We start from the raw sequence: 24,793 nt of genomic DNA, 5'->3' as shown, positions 1-24,793 counted from the left end.
ACTTAGATAAATCAAGTTTCTTTTGTAGACATTTTAACCCTTCTACGTCATTTACATGTTTTAATGTATTATTTTTAACTGCTATTCCACAAATATGAATTAATTAAATTTTTATACTTGTTGAATATATCGCTTAACTATTTTAGGTATTAATTGAGACCCTTTTAATTTTGATTAATTCTTTTGGATATTAAATAATACTATTTTTATTTAATTTATTCCATTTTAAACTCATAAAGCTAAAATATTTTGCTTAAATAGTCCTTCGAGTAATGGAAAAACTAACGTCGTTTACGGCAAGATTTTCGGATCGTTACAAGTTGGCCTTCATAACATGTGGTTGCAAAGACAAGCTACAAACCACATTTGCAGTGCATCAGTTCAGAAGTGGCGCTATTCGTTGGTGGAACAATTTGGGGAGCAACTACAGCTGACATGGGAAGAGTTCTTAGTGCACTTCAAGCGTAAGTACTGCTCGGCCAGAAATCTGCTCGAGCTAGAGAACCAATTCCTGACATTAAATAAGGGAAGCATGTCCATTGATGAATACACCAAGGCCTTCATAGACAAAATGGAGTTTGCTTTGCGCATCGTTCCAAACAAGCCGACGAAAGTCGACAAATACTCAAAGGGATTCCCATGGGAGTATGTCGTGCCAGTACGTCAGGAACCTACTCTAGAGGCCTCTATCTGGGCCGCCAAGTCTGTTGAGGAAATGATCAAGGGAGGAGCCACTAGCAAGGTTAAGGGTGGAGAAAAGAGAAAGTTTGAGGGATCTGCAAGGTCTAACAAGAAAAACAAGCCTGGTTCAAGGAAGTCTGGAGAGGAGGGAGCGAAGCAAAATGGTGTGAGAAGTCCAAGAAGAAGCACTTTGGGAAATGTGGCGAGGTGGTCATTTGTTTTAAGTATGGAAAGCCTGGGCACTATGCCAATGAATACAACTTCAACAAGAAAGTCTATTATTGGTGCAATGAAGAAGGGAACATTTCGAGGGACTGCTCGAAGAAGAAGGAGGCAGCAAGGCCCAATGTCCCATCGAAGCCGAAGGCGAGAGCTTTCCAAATGATCTTGGAAGCCGCAATGGATGCAACGGATGTCGCTTCATGTACCTTTCTTGTAAATGAATTGCCTGCTAATATATTGTTTGATTCCGAAGCGAATAACTCCTTTATATCACACAAATTTGGTGGAAGATTAGTATTGCATGTAGATAAACTTGATAATGCTCTAGTTGTAGAAGTTGTTAGTGGAAAATTCATACCTATTAGCAATTGCATTAAAAATATCGTCATCGACTTGAATGGAAACAAATTCCACGTTGAGTTGTTACCCATTGAGTTGAATGATTTCGACGTCGTACTGGGAATGGATTGGCTTAGCGCCAATGATGCTGAGATACTATGCAAGAAGAATATATTGAGCGTAAACCCACCTGGAAAAGAGTCATTTATGGTGTACGGGGACAAACCCAGGGTAAATTTTGGAATCATTTCCCTGATGAAAGCCAGAAAATTTTTGTCTAAAGGATGCACATCATACTTGGCATTTGTGATAGATCCTAAGAAGGAGAAGAAGGAGATGCAAAGAATACTAGTTGTGTGTGAATATCCGGAAGTCTTTCCCAAAGATCTTCTTGGACTGCCCCCTGATTGACAAGTAGAGTTTCGAATAGACTTGTTGCTAGGATCAACGCCAATAGCAAAAGCACCATACCGATTAACACCGAAGGAGATGAAGGAACTTCTGACACAACTTCAGGAATTGTTGGAAAATGGTCTCATTAGACCTAATTCATCACCCTGGGAAGCTCCGATGTTATTCGTAAAGAAGAAAGATAGAAGCATGAGGATGTGCATAGACTATACGGAGATGAAGAAGGCAACGGTAAAGAACAAGTATCCATTTCCAAGGATTGATGACCTATTCGATCAGCTTCAAGGTTTGAGCTATTTCTCAAAGATCGATCTTAGGTCAGGATATCATCAGCTAAAAGTAAGAGAGCAGGATATTGAAAAACCGCATTCAAAACAAGATACAGACACTATGAGTTCTTGGTTATGTCATTTGGACTAACCAATGCTCCAACAACATTCGTGGATTTGATGAATAGGGTTTGTAAACCATTCCTCGATAAATCCATGATAGTGTTCATAGATGACATCCTGGTTTACTCAAAGAGCCAGCAAGAACATAGCAAGCACCTGCAAGAAGTGTTAGAAGTTTTGAAGAAGGAGAAGTTGTATGCAAAGTTCTCCAAATGCGATTTTTGGATTCGAGAAGTCCAATTCTTGGGTCATGTGGTTAACCAAGAAAGAATAATGGTTGACCCAACTAAGATTGAAGTTGTGATGAAGTAGGAACGACCAAAAAGCCCCACGAAGCTTTGAAGCTTTCTGGGATTAGCTGGATATTACCAACGGTTTATCCAAGGCTTTTCTTTGATAGCTACTCCATTGACAACTTTGACTCGTAAAGGAGCTACATATACATGGAGTGAAAAACACGAAGAAGCATTCGAGAAGCTAAAGAAGAAGTTATGTGAAGCATCGATTCTTTCTTTACCTGAAGGAGTTGAAGACTTCGCAGTTTATAACGATGCATCTAGAGTTGGGTTTGGGTTGTGTTTTGACCCAAAGCGATAAGGTGACAACATATGCTTCGAGGCAATTGAAAGAACATGAAAAGAACTACCCCACTCATGATTTGGAGTTGATAGTGGTAGTATTCACACTAAAGATATTGAGGCACTATCTTTACAGCACGAAGTGAAAACTCTTCACTGACCATAAAAGTCTCCAGTATCTCTTTGATAAAAAAGAATTGAATATGAGGCAATGACGTTGGCTAGAGTTGCATAAGGATTACAACTGTGAAATACTTTACCATCTTGGTAAAGCAAATGTTGTAGCTGATGCTCTAAGTCGAAAAGTGAGCCTTGAAAGAAGAAGGACAAAAGTGTTAAGAATAGAAGTTGTCTCAATGATTGAGGAAAGCATCAAGAAATATCAGGAAGAAGCTTTAGAGAAAAATGACCAAAAGGAAGAAAGTTTGTGTAAAACGTTGGTTTTCGGTACAAATAATCAAGGATTGAAGGTATTCCAAGATAGGATTTGGCTACCTAAGACGGGAGGAGTAGGAGATCTTTTGATGGAAGAACCTCACAAGAAAATGTACTCGATTCATCCCGGCAACACTAAAATGTATAGAGATTTGAAACCCTACTACTGGTGGTTGACGATGAAGCTCAATGTAGCAAAGTATGTGGCTGAGTGTGTAACATGTGCGAGAGTTAAAGCACAACATCAAAATCCATATGGGAGCTTAGAACCTTTACATGTACCCATGGGTAAATAGGAAGACATCACCATGGATTTTGTGACTAAACTACCCAGGCAAAGAACGGTCGTTATTTGTCATTAATCCGGGAGTATCGATTTAGACATAGACATTTGTCCCTAGTCTGAGAGTATGGAATGGGCACAATTATATGATCTGAGAGCATGGATTAGATCCGAGAGTATGGATTAACTAAAGAGCTAAAGTTTAAGTCTGAGAGTATTGTTAACACGTTGTCGCACACATATTAAACAAATAAATTTATCACAGCTGGTTGCACTAAAAATATAGCATAGGGAAGCAGGGTCGAATCCTCATGGACACAACCTAAAAGTCAATGCCTTTTTGCATCAGACACATCTAGTCAAGAAACAAAATATAAAAGGGGGGGGGGGGGGGGGGTGATTAAAACTAATAACTAGAAATGCAGTGATAATAAAGTAAACGAAAATCAATAATAAAAATGGTTTCAACTCTGCTGTGACTTTCCTAATCATGCAATCAACATTGACCTGGTTATTTGAGATGTGTTCTATCTAAGCTGGTACTGAGAAAAACTAACAAACTCTAGTAATTTCTCTTTTACCTTATTTAATTAGTTAACCAAAACAAGCTCTTCAATTAAACCTAACTTTTTACTGTTCAATTAAACAAGCTATTAATTAAATCAGAAAAATCAGCTTTATGATCTGTGTAAAATTCTCAGCAATACCCAATACTTCTCATGTAATGCCCGTAGATCTGGCTAGTCAAGTTAGAAACGATAAGCATCAAAAATGACTTTTTGATGGAAGATTATTTAGAATGATTAATCTTAACTAAGTTGTAGTATATCTTACAAGGATTCCATGGATACAAAGAATGTTGAAATCCAAGTTATAATGAAGAAGTTATGACCTGTCGAAGTTTCTCGACAAAATCGGCACGACACTGTGCGACGTAAATAGTGAATTTACGATAGAGCGATATTTAGCCTTAGTGATCTAAACGAAATTCGTAGAATACGTTAAACCGAGAGTGTCCATATAAAGAACATCTAAATCTGACTTCGTATGAGGAAGTTATGATTTTTCTAAGTTTCGACTTAGCAATATGCAGCCCGAAACTTGAATTTTAGATCGAGTGATTGTTAGCTGAAACAATCTAAACGAGATTCGAAGATCTCGTCGATAGTAGTCCAACAATGAAAAGACAGACGAAAACAGACGTCAGATGAAGAAGTTATGGATTATTAACGGACTTTTCATGTCCCGGCCTGTTAAAAATATAATAATAAAAATAAATCAAATATAGCCGACGGAGTCTAAATGAAAGTTGTAGAGCATAGTCTCACCTACGTGTGGATATAAAGAATGTAAAAAACGGAGCTCGTATGCGAAAAATATGAATTTTAGAAGTTTGGAAATGCGGAGTACGCCCAACGTACTCATGGTTCATGGTCTGGCTTGGGCCAGGTCGCCCTAACCCACCACTCGAGTGCCCCGGGTCCATAACCAGTGACGCATTCGGTTTGATCCACTTAGTACGCCCAGCGTACTGCTTGTAGAGGGAGTACGCCCAACGTACTCTGAAGTTACGCCCAGTGTAATCGCATGGATCAGCCCCTAAAAATAGATGCCGTGGGCTGCCGAGTTTTGTGCTCAAATTCTTCTCTCTCACTTGTTATTGCCTCGTTTTGCATGCAAGTTATACCACGAAGCCCCGATATCATTCCCGAGACCCGAATCCCCGAGGATCCCGAGAAGTAAAGTTTCCGAGAAAAAACTCTACCCGCGAGAAGCCCGGTTTTCAAGAAAACATCCCCGTTTTATAGGAAACGATTGTTTTAGGAGACGAGGTATCGTCCGGTCATCGTCTTATCTTGTAAGTGTATAGTCACTTTCATAAACACGATTTTAATACAAGTATTGTTTGAATGTATTAATTATATGTTTTGTGTGAGTGTGTAGTTACTTTCTTCTAACACATAAATATGAAGTATTTGCTATGAAATACGTGGTATGTGTTATGTATTGTTTGTTTATTTGAGATGGGTGTGGAATGGATGATTTATACAGGTTTTTAATGATTGAAACCGTATATATATTTTACATCTACAAATATGTTGGGTAAAACATGGGTAGATGAAATATTTGATAACTATGAGACGTAGTGCCTATTGTGTAAACCCTGGTGACTATGAGACGTAGTGCCTATTGTGTAAACCTCAGTGACTATGAGACGTAATGCCTATTGTGTAAACCCTGGTGACTATGAGTCGTAGTGCCTATTATGTAAACCCTGGTGACTATGAGACGTAGTGCCTATTGTGTAAAACCTGGTGACTATGAGACATAGTGCCTATTGTGTAAACCCTGGTGACTATGAGACATAGTGCCTATTGTATAAACTCTGGCGACTATCTAACGTAGTGCTTGTTGTATAAACTGTGGTAGTAAATGGACTTTGTGCCAATCCCTTAGGTCAATCCTTAGGAACGAGTGAATGAAGGATAATTGACTCTTAGGGTAAAGCTTTAAGAAACAAAAGGAGATAATGGGGATGGGTAATTTGGGTTGATTGTCTGATGATTAAATATAATATAATATCTTACTGTGAGTTGAAAACCCTATATGCTCACCAGGCTCCCAAGCCTGACCCACTCAGTTTTCTTTGCATTATAGGTAATGCCGCAAGAGTATAAGTTGGTGGACTTGACGAGAGATTTTGCATTATAGATCGGTATTTATAAATATCCGTTGTAAGGTCTATTTTATACTGTTTATTCTTTTGGTCTGTATCGGAACATGACATCCCGAGATTTTGTTATTTAATGAAAATACATTTCTTTAAAGAAATGCTTTCATAAATTCTTATCATATTTTGGTTTGGTAACAAATTCCGCAGCAGTTTTCTTTAAACAATTACTCTGGTTTTAAAACAAAGCATAAACAAATTGATCTTTTCTGGCCGTGAAAAATGGGGATGTCACATCTCACAAGCTTGGAAGCGTAAAGATATCATTTTTACACTTTATACTAGAGTTAAATCCCAAAACGGAACCAATCTGATACTTGTTACTTTTACCAATTTATTAGAACAATTACATATTCTATTAATTGATTAACTAGAATGATAAAACTCTAGCTAGGTGATCAGACTAACAAGAATTCAAATCAAACATTCATTAAGCTCAAAACTGAAGAATCTAGATAGAAACACAAATCAAAAACCAGATTTAATGATCAATCACATGAAAAGTATTTGTCTTATGCAGAACTGACAACTAGGGATTAGCCAGACATGGCTAAAATCTAATGAAAACAGATAAAAAGAGACATCAAACAACTAATCTTACTAATCTACTTGAAGGAGATAATCCACAGTCTTCAGATCTAAAGAAATCTTTGAAATTGGAGAAGAAACGCCTCCAAAATCGTATTTTCGTCGTCTGGTACCTCTGGAATCGCCAACTTAGGTTACAGGAATGCTATCAGGGTCTATTTATACGTCCAACGGCAAAAACGATGCACATGCGATCGCATGTAGACAACCTGCGATCACAGGATTTACCGAAAACGAGTCACATGCCTTTTTAATGAAAAAGGATGCTATTTTGGCACTTTTTGGAAAACCTGCAATCACATGTACACAACCTGCGATCGCATGTATTGAGTTTTCACTCCCAGATGAATTTTTGGCACAAAAAAACCTCGAATCAAAGTTGCGATCAAACCTACGATCGTATGAAGGCCCCATTCGACCGCATAAGGGCAACCTGCGATCGCATGTTGTGCCTAAGACGTCCAAAATTTTGTCTACTTTCCCAGATCATTTTGAATCACCTCAATCGGAGTTACGGATCATGAGATATGGTCAAAATACTGGGAGGGGGTCAAAGCTGTCAGCAACATCCTTTAACTTTAGATTGCATATTCTATCTTCGTGTGATCAATTCGATTGAATTTTTCTTGACCAAAGCATCTTCCAATCATTCCACAACATACTCCATAAGTTCCAAGCTCCATTTTAAGCTCCAAACGCACATCCAACTATTCCCAAAACACTGCTCCACTCGAACTATCTGAAATTGACATAAAAACATGAGCAATACGAGAATTCTAACGAAAGACATGAGCTAAACATTATTTAAATAAATGAAATGCAAATGTATAAAATATGATGCTAAAATGATAATAAAAACTACCCTATAAGATGCAAAAAATGGCATCTAACAAATTTCCCCAAGCTTAAACCTTACTTGCCCTCAAGTAAGAAGAAGATAAAACATTATAAACAAATGGAAAGATGTAGATGACCTAAAAAGAATTTAAAATAAAATAAAACATAAACTTAAACTAAAGTACTTCACTTTTTTGTCATATGATCAGATTTCACAACGAGGAAGCTCCAATGAAATCACTACCTAAACAACAGTCTCAATACTTTATGCTAATGATTCATAATTCATATTTAACTAGTTAAACCAAGCTTGAGCAAATAATTTTTACTCAAAATTAAATTTGTGAATACAATGTATTTTTAAAAATAATTTCATGAAAATTCGTTTATAAAAACTTAGCTTGACCAACCCCTCCTTTTTTCCGAACTCGTCCAGTAAACATGGTAAGCTCCATTATGGATAGAAAATCCAAGCTTACCCCTATGATTCCACTATTGAGGGATCAATCTCATCATACCACACATCTTCTTTGTCTTGATCAATTCTTTAGATTTAACTTGTTTGTTTCTTGATTTCGACTTGAACTTGACATGGATTTAACTTTGAATTGTAGATTTCTTCAAGTTGTTTGATATACCATTTCTAACATATATATCGACTGGGCGTGAATTTTACTTTGAGGCCCACCATATCTTCAATACTTCAAAAATGATAACTATTTTGTGGGTATAACAAGAGTTCCCTCCTAACCTCAAAAGGCACAAAAACTATAGGGTTTGGTACTTCAAGGAATGATAAGGGCTATCCAATCTAGGTTCTTTTTAAGGCATTCAAGGAAATTATTTTCAAAACACTATTCGTTTTTCCATCCCACACTTTCCTTGTGTAAATTAACTGGCTCATATGTTGGTTCATATTGAAAACATTTAAAGCACTTGAAAAGATAATTCTTATTATTGATTGTAATGAGACCGTCATTTTCGGTAAGTATCACACTTAATCTTAACAGAGGTATCGAATGTAAATAATATCCTCATCTCATGTAATTTTAAATTTTTTTGATTTGATTTTTTATATGCAGAAAATAAAAGTAAAAATAACCAGAAATAAAATCTTTTTGGGTTTTTTTATTATGAATGCAGAAAAATAAAAATAGAAAATAAAATATTATTTTTGGATTTTCGAATTTTTAGTATGAAAAATGCACTGCAGAAAATAAAATGAAAAAAAGAAAATTTTGAAAAATTTAACTCAAAAAGCTGAAAAATTAAAATTTTGAACAAAAATGCAAATTTTTACACTAACCCCCTCCCCAGGCTTAAAATGATGCATTGTCCTCAATGCTTAGAGAGGAATGAACAGCTCAATAAAGAATATAAGGGAAAAAAGGTGCAGCTAGGAATGAATGTACCTGATAAGTTGGTAGAAATCTAATTTGGACGACAATGTGGCGAAAAATCAGAATATCAGCGACTTTGAAGATCCTCTGATTTCCCCAAGCTTGCTTGGAACTGCGACCATCTCTTTATTGAAAGCGTAAAACTAAAAACTACTCATCGGGTTGCCTCCCAGAAAGCCGCCCGTTTTTAAGGTCGTTGGCTCGACCATACCTGAAGACTAGATTACTTGTATGTAAAGATTTTGGCACAAAACAATTAGCAGCACCGTGTCCCCGGCAACGGCGCCAATTTGTTAACATGCCGTCGCGCACGTATTAAACAAATAAATTTATCACTGCTGGTTGCACTAAAAATATAGCACAGGGAAGCGGGATCGAATCCTCAGGGACACAACCTAAAAGTCAATGCCTTTTTGCATCAAACACATCTAGTCAAGAAACATAATTTAAAGGGGGGAGGGGGGGTGATTAAAACTAATAACTAGAAGTGCAGTGGTAATAAAGTAAACAAAAATCAATAATAAAAATGGTTTTAGCTCTGCTGTGACTTTTCTAATTATGCAGTCAACATTGACCTGGTTATTTGAGATGTGTTCTATCTAAGCTGGTCTGAGAAAAACTAACAAGCCCTAGTAATTTCTCTTTTACCTTATTTAGTTAAACAAAACAAACTCTTCAATTAACGCTAACTTTTTACTGTTCAATTAAACAATCTGTTAATTAAATCAGAAAAGCATCTTTATTATCTGTGTAAAATTCCCAACAATACCCAATACTTCTCACAAGCTCGGAAGCATAAAGATATGATTTTTATAGTTTATACCAGAGTTAAATTCCAAAACGGAACCAATCTGATACTTGTTCCTTTTACCAATTTATTAGAACAATTACAAATTCTATTAATTGATTAACTAGAATGATAAAACCCTAGCTAGGTGATTAGACTAACAAGAATTCAAATCAAACATTCATTAAGCTCAAAACTGAAGAATCTAGATAGAAACACAAATCAACAACCAGATCTAATGATCAATCACATGAAAAGTATTTGTCTTATGCAGAACTGACAACTAGAGTTAGCCAGACATGGCAAAAATATGATGAAAACAGATAAAAAGAGACATCAAACAACTAATATAACTAATCTACTTGAAGGAGATGATCCACAATCATCAGATCTACAGAAATCATTGAAATTGGAGAAGAAACGCCTCCAAAATCGTATTGTCATCGTCTGGTACCTCTGGAATCGCCAACTTAGGTGATAGGAATGCTATCATGGTCTATTTATACGTCCAACAGCAAAAACGACATGCATGTGATCGCATGTAGACAACCTACAATCGTAGGTTTTATTGAAAACGAGTCACGGGGCTTTTTACTGAAGAAGGATGCTATTTTGGCACTTTTTGGCAAACCTGTGATCGCATGTACACAACCTGCGATCGCATGTATTGAGTTTTCACTCCCGGATGAATTTTTGGCAAAAAAAAACCTCAAATCCAAGTTGCGACCAAACCTGCGATCGCATGAAGGCCCCATGCGATCGCATAAAGGAAACCTGCAATCATATGGTGTGCCTAAGACGTCTAAAATTTCTTCTACTTTTCAGATCATTTTGAATCGCCTCAATCGGAGTTACGGTTCATGAGATATGGTCAAAATACTGACAGGGGGTCAAAGGTGTGTGATCAATTTGATCAAAAGTTTCTTGACCAAAGCATCTTCCAATCATTCCACAACATACTCCATAAGTTCCAAGCTCCATTTTAAGCTCCAAACGCACATCCAACTGCTCCCAAAGTATTGCTCCACTCGAACTATCTGAAATTGACATAAAAACATGAGCAGTACGGGAATTCTAACAAAAGACATGAGTTGAACATTATTTAAATAAATGAAATGCAAATGTATAAAATATGATGCTAAAATGATAATAAAAACTATCCTATAAGATGCAAAAAATGGCATCTAACAAGTATGGATAGTGTCATTGGGAGGAACAACTGGGTAGGGTAAGAGTTGCTTATATATATGGTGAAATTGTATATTTTGTGAGTTCTAAATTATATATATGATATAACATTGTGGGGTTGAAATCCCTATGTACTCACTAGGTTTCCCAATCTGAACGAATGAAGTTTATTTGTATCACATGTGTCAATATGAAGTTACATTACACTGAGAGATTAAGGAGATGTAAATCACTAGTGTCAATGAATGTAAGTTTTTTTATGCTTATGTTTCTATATTGACGATGACATCCCAACAGTTTAAATGAATAAAATACATTTCTTCGGAAATGCTTTGATAACGGATTTATCATGTTTCTCTGGGAACAAATTCCACAACACTTTTCTTATAAAGGTTATTTTGATTTTCGAACAAAGCATAAAAAAATCAGTCTTTTCTGGCCGTAAAAACAAGGATGTCACAGTTGGTATCAGAGCAAAAGTTTAAGCGAACTAGGAATAAGGATTTATTTCTAGACTTAAACTTAGAATGCTAAGCGATGACCGTGAGGAGTGTGTCTAATATATTTTAGGAAGTACACCCGAATAGACACAAGCACTAGCTCATTTAGGGAAGATGCATAAATTGCTTTTATGTGCTAAACGAGGTGTGATGCTTTATGATGCTATCGTTTGATCAGATCTATGGTCTGTTGTCGACCGGATCTGGAAACTTTATGTGTTCTGATTTCTAAACATTTAATTACGATATTAGTACTGACATGTAATTTTTCGAAGGAATAAGGAGGAATACACGTCTAAACCTCCCTCTATCTATATTCTCGTCTCGATACACTAAACGATTGCTTTGGTGTGCAAAACATCTTGGTAAACACTCATAGTGAACTTAGTAAATGGAGGAATTGAGAAGGCTTACGATACTGAATGGTACCTATGTGAAGATATCGTAAGAGTGATATCTTGCCTTTAGAATGCGTCTAATAAATAATATGTCTAGTACGGGAGAAGTACACATTCGACTAGCCGAAAGAAAGACTTTTGGTATAATCCATGAAGTTACCCCATCGTCTGACATTTCCATCACCAACCAAGTTGAAGCAAAATTCATGATAGAAGATACGCATGGAAGAAGTACTAGTAGAGTCTAAGGAAAATTATATGATTGTTTGGACACATTTGTATGTGTTAAAATTGTTTTTGTGATAATGACTTGGAGAACTTCGAGACAATACTTGGGACGAGTATGAGTAGGTGTGAAAGGTAGTAGAGGCCTATACTACCGGAAGCACAGGACTCACACTTGGATCAGGGAAAGTCACAAGGTTACCAAGATGCTAGTAATTGATTCCGTTTTGTTCGTGTATGTTGTTACCATTGTTTCGGTAATGAGTAAGAAGATGATTGTTATTCCGACCCTAGTGGTCTTGTGAAATTGAGTTCGACTAAGATAAGTATGTTACGTGGTTCAGAGAATCAAGTTTGATGCAGCATCTGACTTAAGCCAGACAGTAAAAGTGAAAGATAATCAAAACGATCAATAGAAGTATCACGATCATTATAAGAGCTTGTAGCTAGAAGTGCTACATGCTAGAATGTGATTATATTACATTAGAGCATGAAGGAAGTTGTCTTCAAGACTGGAATTTGACTCTAAAAGACCTGAGACTAAACATTGCATCATACAATGAGAGGTCATTAGAACATAACCCATCGGTCTATTATGGTAAGAAGGAAAGAACTTATCTTAAAAAAAATAAGGATTTTCCAATAAGGGTCGAGATTATGACTTAAAGGTCAATGATTGAATGTCCAACATAGTATGAAGAGCAGGTGCAAGATTGAGCACCGTCAGCAGTCATGAAATCCAAGAGTTAGATACTCATTCGAAGAAACATAGAAGTTATGGTTATTACCTAGGATGAATAGATAACATATGAAGTCATTATAAAATCCCTGTTTCGTTGATGATTCCGAGACGTAATTATCCTAAGGGGGAGATAATTGTAATAGCCGCAAATTCGAGCTAGTTACTTTAGAGACAATAAGCGTCAAAAATGACTTTTTAATAGGAGATTATGTAGAATGACTAATCTTAACCAAATTATATTATATGTCACAAGGGTTTCGTACATATAAAGAACGTTAAAATCTGAGTTATAAAAAAGAAGTTATGACCCGTCGAAGTTTTTCGGCAAAACCAGCACGACACCGGGAATCGTAAAAAGTGAATTTATGATAAAATATTTTCTATCCTTAGCTATCTAAATGAAAGTATTAGTATACGTTAAACCGAGAGTGTGCATAAAAGAACGTCAAAATCTGACTTCATATGAGGAAATTATGATTTTTCTAAGATTTGGCATAGCAGTGCACAGTCCGAAATTCGAATTTTGATCGGTCGATTTTTGGCCAACGCAACCTAAATAAGAATCAAATATCTCGTTAATAGTAGCGCAACGGTAAAAAGACAGACGAAAACGGACGTCAAATGAAGAAGTTATGAATTTTTCACGGACTTTTCCTGTCCCGGCCTGTTAAAAATAACTTTAAAAATAAAGTCAAAATTAGCCGACGGAGTCTAAACGAAAGTTGTAGGGTACGGTCCCGCCTACGCGTAGATATAAAGAACGTAAAAAAAGGAGTTCATATGAATGAGTTATAAATTATAATAACATATTTACATATTAAAATAAAGTATAAATCATATATACGTATACATACATACATATATATATATATATATATATATATATATATATATATATGTAAATGTATATATCATTAGAAAGGTATTGGCGATGCAGTCACTATAAGACTATTGTTGAGTACTTTCGACATTAGTTTAGTACAAATATCGTTAAGACAAAACTTCAAAAATGGTCCCTGTGGTTTTCGAAAATATCAAGTTTAGTCCCTAAGTTCAAAAAACCTCACAGATGGTCCCTGTGGTTTCAAAACTTTTAACAAATGGTCCTTTTCGTTAACTCCGTTAGCTTTTGGCCGTTAAGTGGAGGGCATTTATGTCATTTCACTGCCACAGGGACCATTTATGAAGTTTTGCCTTGTTTATTAATATATATATATATATATATATATATATATATATATATATATATATATAATTATCTAATATTAAATGGTCTCTCTCTCTCTCTCTCTTTCTCAAAAAAAAAAAAAAACTCGTTTATTCATCATCTTCATTCACATACATCACAATCAACTGTTAAGTCGAGATATCAACCCATTTTGTTCCTCCCAATTTCAGTTTAGATCATATGGTTTGGTATTCGATCCAAAGGCATTTCTCCTGTTTCTTAATTCATCTTCATCTCTAGTACAGAAAACCCAGAAATTACATAGGTCCAATCAATCAAACCTCCATAACCAGAGCTTCAATCCATGTTAGAATACTTGAATCAGCACCAGAGGAACTCTTGTCTAGGGTTAAGCGACCTTTGAATCAGCCTCCACTGGTTGTGGTTGCTAGACTGGGTGAGCATGAGACCCAGATGATATTTCCTAGTCATTATATGCTGTTTCCAGCGACCGTATTTGGTGGAGAAAAAACCGGAAACGACTTTCTCTTCAAACACCATCTACCTGTCTCATAAGGTATTGAAAAAAACAAAAAAATCCCACAATTCCACTCAGAATTTTGTTTATTAATCACACCATAAACAAGAAATTATCTTAATCATCGAAAAATTTGATATGGATATCATACTTTTCTATCATAGAATTCATTTTTCTGAATTTATATTGGATATCAGATGCTGATTAATAATCTCGGTTAAAATCGGTAGTTCCTCTTGGTCAAGCATTTCAGTGAACACATGGTGTGTACGAGTGAACACACACATCTGCAACAACAAACCTAGATCTTTGAGGCTCAAGTAATAACAAGAAAATTTTACACCAAATTTTCGAGAACATTGATTATTCCTGTCTAAACTCATTAGAGTTCTTGTATGTTGCAAACTACTTAGAACCATCTCATCGACTTCAGATCTGTTCAGTTTTATGGCTCGATTTTCAGACTTGTGGCTCGATTCCATTCTTCAAGTAGTATCAAAATATTTCATTCTTTGTATACAACTTCCCACCATGGGTCACGGACATAGAGAAGGTATTCGTTGCAAACAGTTCATCAGGGTACAAGATGAAGTGCTTGCCCAAAGACTTGGTCCCATACCAATAAAAGTTGACCCCAAACTATTTGATTATATGTATACCCCAGAAAACAGAAGAGAGAAAAGAGAGATGGGATCCATGATCGATTGCAGTGAGATCTAGTGAAACAGGAAGAAGAAACAGTAGATGTGAGTGATTCTTTTCTTTTTGAACTGCACTAATCTGATTTTCTTTAAGAGCAACTCAATTTAGGATCTGTTTTTCTTCTTTTAGCGATGATTCCATTTTCTCTCATCTGCCATTAAATAGGAGAGAGAGAGAGAGAGAGAGACCATTTAATATTAAATATTTATATATATATATATATATATATATATATATATATATATATATATATATATATATATATATATATAAACAAGGCAAAACTTCATAAATGGTCCCTGTGGCAGTGAAATGACATAAATACCCTTCACTTAACGGCCAAAGGCTAACAAAGTTAACGAAAAGGACCATTTGTTAAAAGTTTTGAAACCATAGGGACCATCTGTGAGGTTTTTTGAACTTAGGGACTAAACTTGATATTTTCGAAAACCACAGAGACCATTTTTGAAGTTTTGTATTAAATCTATTTAAAATAGTATTATGAAAGGGTGTTTAGTCGTTTATATAACTATAAGGTCATTATGTAATTATAGAGGACAGTTTTTGTAAATTCAATTACTATAAATAAGAGCCTCTAGCTCTCATATTTCTTTCACCATTCTCTTGATTCAAGAGTCTTTCTCTTCTTTTCCCCTGAGCATTTCGGTCCCTTGTGATTCGACTTCTCTTTCTATAGTTTTAGTATACTAAGGTGAGCGCTGAAACGCTGCACGAATCTTTCATAGAAAGATTCAACGATGAAGTTCCGCCCCTGCAAAACTCGACTCCTAGCTAAACCCCCCTTGTAAGTAAGTTATGTTTACCCTATTTTAAATATAGCTACCCCCCCCCCCCCAAAGTGGTTGTATTAAATTGATTCCGACTACGATGAGAGGTCATCGGGACATGACCCATCAGTATGTTACAATAGATAAAGGAATGTATTTATCCTAAGAAGAAGAAGGAGTCCACAATAAGGATTTATTTTGTAACTTGAAGGTTACGATTGAAAGTCCAACATAGCATGAAGAGTAGATGAATTGAGCATCACAGTTATTAATTAGGATGGAAAGTTAACGTATGGAATCATTGTTCAAGCCCTGTTTCGTTGATGATTCTGGGACGTAATCATCCTAAGGAGCAGATAATTGTAACGCCCGTAGATTAGGGCTAGTCAATTTAGAGACGACAAGCGTCAAAAATGACTTTTTTTTTATAGAAGATTATTTAGAATGAATAATCTTAGCTAAGTTATAGTATAGGACTATAGGTTACAAGGACTCTGTGCATATAAAGAACGCCGAAATCCGAGTTATAACGAAGACTTTATGACCTGTTGAAGTTTCGCGACAGAACCGGTACAACACAACGTGATGTAAATCTTCAATTTACGTTAGAGCGATATTTAGCCTTAGCTATCTAAACAAAATTCGTAGAGTTCGTTAAACCGTGAGTGTGTATAAAAAGAACGCCCAAATCTGACTTTGTATTAGGAAGTTAGGATTTTTCTAAGTTCCAGCTTAGCAGTATGCAGCCCGAAACTCGAACTTGAGATTGAGTGATTTTTGGTCGAAGCAATCTAAACGAGAATCGAAGATCTTGTTATTAGTACTGCAATGATAAAAGGACAGACGAAAACGGACTTCGGATGAAGAAGTTATGAATTTATAATGAAGTTTTCCTGTCCCTGCCTACTAAAAATAAATAATAAAAATAAATTCAAAATTAGCCAACGGAGTCTAAACGAAAGTGGTAGAGCGTAGTCTCACCTACGCGGGGATATAAAGAACGTTAAAAACGAAGCTTGTATAAGGAAGATACGAATTTTTGAAGTTTATTAAATAATTAAAATATTTAATTTATATATAAAATCCGATATTATCCGAAGGGGGGGAGTCATCGGACTTATCCGAGTTACGCCCAGTGTAACTGGAGAAATACGTCCAACATAATCCCAGTTTCAGCCCCTATAAATACCTTGCGAGGGCAGCTGAGTTTCTTTGCTAATTTCTCTTCTCTTCTCTCTCTCTCCCGTTTTGCATCGATTTTCATGCAAGAGATACCCCGAAGCCCCGGTATCATTTCCGAGCCCCGAAGGAAGTCCCGAAGCCCCTAAGATCACGAGAAGTGAAATTTCCAAGCCGAAGCTCTGCCCGTGAGATGCCCGGTTTTTGTGAAGATCTCCCGGTTTCACCGAAAAATACTACTTCTACAAGCCGTAGTGCTGTCCGATCATCTTCTGATCAAGTAATTGTATAGTTACTTTCTTCTAACACATAAATATAAAGTATTAGCTATGAAATACGTGCTATGTGTTATATATTATTTGTCTATTTGAGATGGGCTTGGAATTGATGTTTTTATACGGGTGTTAAATGATTTAAACTGTGTTTGTATTTATATCTACAAAAATGTTTGGTAGAACATAGGTAGATGGAATAGTTGGTGACGATGCGACTTCGTGCCTATTGAGTAAGCCTTGGTGACGATGCGAATTCGTGCCTATTGAGTAATCCTTGGTGACGATGCGACTTTGTGCCTATTGAGTAAGCCTTGGTGACGATGCGACTTCGTGCCTATGGAGTAAGCTTTGGTGACAATGCGACTTCGTGCCTATTTTATAAACCTTGGTGACGATGTGACTTCGTGCCTGTTGAGTAAACCTTGATGACTATGGAATTAGTGCCGGATAGCTATGGATTTAGTATATGATAGATAAACTTTGGCAGCAATGGACTTTGTGCCAATTCCTTAGGTAAATCCTTAGGAATGAAGGAATGAAGGATAATTGGTTCTTAGGTTAAACCCTTAAGAAATAAAGGAGATATGGGGATGGGTATTTGCATTGATTGTTTGATGATTGAATAATAAATGTATTATTGTGGGTTGAAAACCCTATATGTTCACCAGGCTCCCAAGCCTGACCCACTCAGTTATCTTTGTATCACAGGTATCAATACGAAGACATATTTCACCGAGGGATTAAAAGAGATGTAAATCATTAGTGTAAATAACTGTAAGTTCTGTTTTAACTTATGTGTCTGTATCGGAACATGACATCCCGAGATTTTGTTATATAATGAAAATACTTTCTTTAAGAAATGCTTTGATAAAATTTTATCATATTTTGTTTTTGGAACAAATTCCGCAACAGTTTTCTTTAAACGATTACTCTGATTTAAAAAAAACAAAGCATAAAAAAATCGGTCTTTTCTGGCCGCGAAATTGGGGATGTCACAGCATAGTCCCTTTCATGAACATGATTTTAATACAAGTATTGATTGAAGTATTCAATGTATGTTTATGTGAGAATTATTTGATGTTGCCTTAGATACGTGTTAAAGAGCATACCTGATAATATATTATGATTTAGGATAAAGAGTAAACCTAAATTAATTATAAGGAATATTGGCTAGTATCTTCTTATGAGTACGAGTGAGATATACACGGAGAAGAGAACTTTAAAATATGGCATTGATCTGGTAGCATGGATTAGACATAGTCATTGTCCCTAGTCAAAAAGTATGGATTGGACATAGTCAATTGTCACTAATCCAGGAGTATGAATTAAGACATAGTTAGTTGTCTTTAATCCGGGAGTATGGATAGGAACATAGTTATTTGTCATTAATCTGGGACTATGGATTTAGACATAGACATTTGTCCCTAGTCTAAGAGTATGGAATGGGCACAATTATTGATCTGAGAGCATGTATTAGATCCGAGAGTATGGATTAAGTAAAGAGGTAAAGTTTAAGTCTGAGAGTATGGATAGTGTCGTTGGGAGCAACAACTGAGATAGTTGCTTATATATATATATATATATATATATATATATATATATATATATATATATATATATATATATATGATGAAATTGTATATTTTGTGAGTTCTAAATTATATATATGATATAACATTGTGGGGTTGAAATCCCTATGTACTCACCAGGTTTCCCAACCTGACCCACTCAAGTTTATTTGTATCACAAGTGTCGATATGAAGTTACATTACACTGAGAGATTAAGGAGATGTAAATCACTAGTGTAAATAATTGTAAGTTTTGTTTATGCTTATGTTTCTGTATCGAAACATGACATCCCGAGATTTTGTTATATAATGAAAATACTTTTCTTTAAGAAATGCTTTGATGATTGAATAATAAATGTATTATTGTGGGTTGAAAACCCTATATGCTCACCAGGCTCCCAAGCCTGACCCACTCAATTATCTTTGTATCACAGGTATCAATACAAAGACATATTTCACTGAGGGATTGAAGGAGATGTAAATCATTAGTGTAAATAAATGTAAGTTCTGTTTATGCTTATGTGTCTGTACTGGAACTTTATATAATGAAAATACTTTTCTTTAAGAAATGCTTTGATAAAATTTTATCATATTTTGTTTTGGGAACAAATTCTGCAACAGTTTTCTTTAAACGATTACTCTGATTTAAAAAAAAACAAAGCATAAACAAATCATTGTTTTCTGGCCGTGAAATTGGGGATGTCACAGTTGGTATCATAACATTATTTTAAGCGAACTAGGAATTTGTAGGGTTTCTAGACTTAAACTTAGAATGCTAAGTGAAGATTGTGAGATGTGTGTCTGTTATATTTTAGACACAAGCACTAGTTTATTTTAGGAGAGTTGCCTAAAAATTCTTTTATGTGCTAAATGTTATATGTTGCCATATATGATATTATTTGTTCAGATCTATGGTTTGTTGCCGACCGAATCGGGAAACCTTATGTGTTTAGGATTCTAAGTGTATGTCTACAATATTTGAACTAGCATGTAAACATTTCGGAGTGATAAGGATGATATATGTATCTATCATGAATGAGGATCTAAACTCACCTTATTCGATGTATAGATCAAGAATGGCAAGAACTAGAAGCGGAGTTGGAAACACAAATGAGAACAGGAATCAACCACCAGTGATTGAGCAAATACCTGTTGTAGCAGCAACACCTTAGCCAAGGATGATGGTTGGTGTACAAGCAATGATGCAGACGATGTTGGATCGTCAAATGGAAGAGACTAGGAGGTTGCTTCGACAAAATCGTGAAGAACTGTCAATTCAAGTGGAAGAGCCCGAAGTAAATGGAGGGCATTCAGAAGGAGGGAACTACAGTGGGACCGTTGGTCAAGCCAACCCACCAATAGTTCTCCGAAACAACCAGGATGGAGGAAATGACGGGCGTGGATGCAAGTACAAGGATTTCATGGCATCCAAACAATCGTGTCTTTCTGGGAGCTCGACACCGGTGAAAGTTATGGACTGGATCTCCGAGATGGATACGATGTTTGAAAGTTGCGAGTGTAGCAACAGACAGAAGACCGCTCTTACAATTCATTTGATAAAATATGGAGTACAGAGCTAGTGGAAGTTACTGGCCGGTTCGATGCCCAAGAGGGAAGCTAGCAAGATGTCTTGGGAAGAGTTCGTGGTGCAACTAAAAATGCAATACTGCTCTGAGCAGGATCTTCTGGAAATCAACAATGAGTTCCAGAATCTGAAGAAGGGAAAATTGAGTGTCTCTGAATACGCTACAAGCTTTATGGAGAAAATGAAGCTTATTCCATACCTAATTCTAATTGAACTTTCCAAGGTCAACAAGTTTGCCAATGGATTACCAATGAACTTTGGTCTGATAGTCAAGCAAGCAACCACTCTGAAAGCCGCCATCTGAGTAGCCAAAAATGTTGAGACCCAAATAAAAGAAAAGGGTCTGGAGAGAGCTGAATTTGGAGAGAACAGGAAACATGAAGGATCTTTAATGATCAACAACGAAACCGAATTCTCGAAATCTAGAGGAAGAGATGAAGCTAAATGGTGTGATAAGTGTAAAAAGAAACACATCGGGAAGTGTAGCGAGGAGACGACCTGCTACAAATGTGGGAAGATAGGGCATTTCGCCAAGAAATGTGCAACTAACAAGAAGGTGTGCTATGGATGTAACGAAGAAGGGCATATTTCTAGAGACTGCCCAAAGAAAAACGCACTGCCACAGCCAAGGGCATTCCACATGCTCCTCGACGAAGAAGAAAACGATAGGAGGATTAAAAGATGAAGACTTCATATCAATATATAAAGTCTGTATCAGGAAGTGTAGCCTATTAGTGGCATAATATAGGGTGAACTTGAACCTTTGTGTAATCGTTTCAAGAAATAATATAAACCTTGGTTTTGTTATCTAATGTGCTGAATGATTATATGATTTATGTATGGTGACTTGGTTGACTGCGAGACAATACTTGGGACGAGTATGAGTAGGTGTGAATGGTAGTAGATATCTATACTACCAGAAGCACAGGACTCGCACTTGGATCAGGGAAAGTCATAAGGTTACCAAGAAGCAAGTAACTGATTCCGTTTTATTCAAGTATGTCATTACCCTTGTTTCGGTAATGGCTAATAGGATCATGGTTATTCCGACCCTAGTGGTTGTATTAAATTGAGTCCGACTACAATGAGAGGTCATTGGGACACGACCCATTGGTCTGTTACAATAGGTAAAGGAATGTATTTATCCTAAGAAGAAGAAGGAGTCCACAATAAGGATTTATTTTGTAACTTGAAGATTACGATTGAAAGTCCAACATAGTATGAAGAGCAAATGAAAGATAGAGCATCATAGTTATTAATTAGGATGGAAAGTTAACGTATGGAATCATTGTTCAAGCCCTATTTTGTTGATGATTCTGGGAAGTAATCATCCTAAGGGGGAGATAATTGTAACGCCCGTAGATTAGGGCTAGTCAATTTAGAGACGATAAGCGTCAAAAATGAATTTTTTTATAGAAGATTATTTAGAATGAATAATCTTAACTAAGTTATAGTATAGGTTACAAGGATTCCGCACATATAAAGAATGCCGAAATCCGAGTTATAACGAAGAAGTTATGACCTATCGAAGTTTCGCGACAGAACCGATACGACACAGCGTGACGTAAATCTTCAATTTACGTTAGAGCGATATTTAGCCTTAGCTATCTAAACAGAAGTCATAGAGTTCGTTAAACCGTGAACGTGCGTAAAAAGAACGCCCAAATCTGACTTCATATGAGGAAGTTAAGATTTTTCTAAGTTCCAGTTTAGCAGTATGCAGCCCGAAACTCGAACTTGAGATCGAGTGATTTTTGGTCGAAGCAATCTAAACGAGAATCGAAGATCTCATTATTAGTAGTGCAATGATAAAAAGTCAGACGAAACCGGACGTCGGATGAAAAAGTTATGAATTTATAACGGAGTTTTCCTGTACCGGCCTACTAAAAATAAATAATAAAAATAAATTATAATTCGCCGATGGAGTCTAAACGAAAGTTGTAGAGCGTAGTCTCACCTTCGCAGGGATATAAAGAACGTCAAAAACGGAGCTAGTATGAGGAAGATATGAATTTTTGAAGTTTATTAAATAATTAAAATATTTAATTTAAATATAAAATCCGATATTATCCGAAGGGGGGGAGTCATCGGACTTATCTGAGTTACGCTCAGCGTAACTGGAGAATTACGCCCAACATAATCCCAGTTTCAGCCCCTATAAATACCTTGCGAGAGCAGCCGAGTTTCTTTGCTAATTTCTCTTCTCTCTCTCCCGTTTTGCATCGATTTTCGTGCAAGAGATACCCCGAAGCCCCGGTATCATTTTCGAGCCCCGAAGGAAGTCCCGAAGCCCCCAAGATACCGAGAAGTGAAATTTCCAAGCCGAAGCTCTGCCTACGAGAAGCCCGGTTTTTGTGAAGATTTCCCGGTTTCACCGAAAAATACTACTTCTACAAGCCGTAGTGCTGTCCGATCATCTTCTGATCAAGTAATTGTATAGTTACTTTCTTCTAACACATAAATATAAAGTATTAGCTATGAAATATGTGCTATGTGTTATATATTATTTGTCTATTTGAGATGGGCTTGGAATTGATGTTTTTATACGGGTGTTAAATGATTTAAACTGTGTTTATATTTATATCTACAAAAATGTTTGGTAGAACATAGGTAGATGGAATAGTTGGTGACGATGCGACTTCGTGCCTATTGAGTAAGCCTTGGTGACGATGCGACTTCGTGCCTATTGAGTAAGCCTTGGTGACGATGCGACTTCGTGCCTATTGATTAAGCCTTGGTGACGATGTGACTTCGTGCCTATTGAGTAAGCCTTGGTGACGATGCTACTTCGTGTCTATTTGATAAACCTTGGTGACGATGTGACTTCGTGCCTATTGAGTAAACCTTGATGACTATGGAGTTAGCACGCGTGATATAAATAAACTTGAGAGAGGTAGGTTCAAATGTGGATGTACAAATATTGTGTGGATGTAGGGTTTAATATGGGCCAAGTATTATTTAATTTTAATAAATAATTTATTAAATCATATATCCTTTAATTTAGGCAAATTAGTTTATTTAAAACCCTATTGCCTCTTCCATCGACACCCACAAAATCGTATCCCTCCCGTTTCCATCCAGAATGACTGAACTACCTCCGGCTAGTACATCCTCTCTCCTATAAAGCTACGATTGAAGCACTGCAACCCATCGTACATCTTCAAGCTACGATTGTTGTCGTTCTTTCTCTTTCTCTTTCTCTCTCACTCTTTTTCTCGTGATTTCGTTTTTGAATCATCATCGGATCGATGCCATAGGGATTTAGGGTTTAAGGTAGGAAATCAAGAACCAAACATTGGTGGACGCGGTGGTTGTGGGAGGAAGGGATTTAATTATCGCCATCGTCATGATTGGGACTCAATTTGACTGTGTGCTTCATTGATTCAGTCGAACCTATTCTCTTAGCCATCATCGATTTCTCCCAGGGAAGTTCTCGATTCCACAAAATCAGTATGTTGTTCGATCCCTTAATCTAAATCTACGTTTTTTTGTCAATTTGACTGCATTTTTGAATTTTATTTTTTTGTCAACTCAATTGTTTAGGTCTCCCTGCCTAACAGACGTTCCCACATGCACATACCTCACCCAAAGGTCTAACTATGGCTAATAACTCCAACATCAATAATGAAAATCTATTTTCTTCATTGACTTGTGATATCAAAACCTACAATGGCGCATATCCTCTTCTCCCATCGCTCTGGTAAGCACAAAACCCTAAATCTATTTTTCCTGTAGTTCCTTGTCACAAATTGAAATTTGTTTTCTTTTAGCAACTATGCTTAGATTGAAAAATCATTCATATTTAATATTTATGTTATTGTTGTGTATGTGAAGTTGGATTTTGTTGATGACCCCGGTGCTGTTCTGGACAACATAAAGGCGAATCACATTGCGAACAAGAGGTCACTATTTTACCAGGCCTATGCTCTTTATTATGAGAAATTGAAGAAATTTACTGATGTTGAAAAGATGTATCATTTAGCAGTGCAAAAGTGAGTGATTGTTATTTGTTATTTTTCAAAATGTTCATTCAATTTGAATTGTTCGCTGAAATTCATAGCTTCATATAGTTGAAGCCTTATTGTTTTTTTTAGTAATACGTTATATGATTTATTGGTTTTTACCTTTTGCAAGCTTAATTGATAACTGGTAATGTGATAATGGATTTGGTTGTAGAATCTATACTGTAGTATGAATAATTACATGTGAGGTAATTAAATATTTCAATTTTGTTTTACATAATGATCAGGTGA

The 24,793-nt window shown here is 36.2% G+C and overlaps 1 protein-coding gene across 1 annotated transcript; it reads left to right on the top strand.

Moving 5' to 3' along the window:
• Nucleotides 1–334: 334 nt before the first annotated feature.
• On the top strand, nt 335–24,793 carry LOC128127699 (uncharacterized). The gene is made up of 5 exons (XM_052766374.1): nt 335–847; nt 907–1,422; nt 24,375–24,532; nt 24,675–24,689; nt 24,790–24,793. The coding sequence occupies exons 1-5, from the start codon at nt 335–337 to the stop codon at nt 24,791–24,793; spliced, it is 1,206 nt and encodes a 401-aa protein (XP_052622334.1).

Source organism: Lactuca sativa, chromosome 8 (assembly GCF_002870075.4).
Source record: "Lactuca sativa cultivar Salinas chromosome 8, Lsat_Salinas_v11, whole genome shotgun sequence".
Taxonomy (NCBI): Eukaryota; Viridiplantae; Streptophyta; class Magnoliopsida; order Asterales; family Asteraceae; genus Lactuca; species Lactuca sativa.
This window is presented reverse-complemented; position numbering and strand designations above follow the sequence as displayed.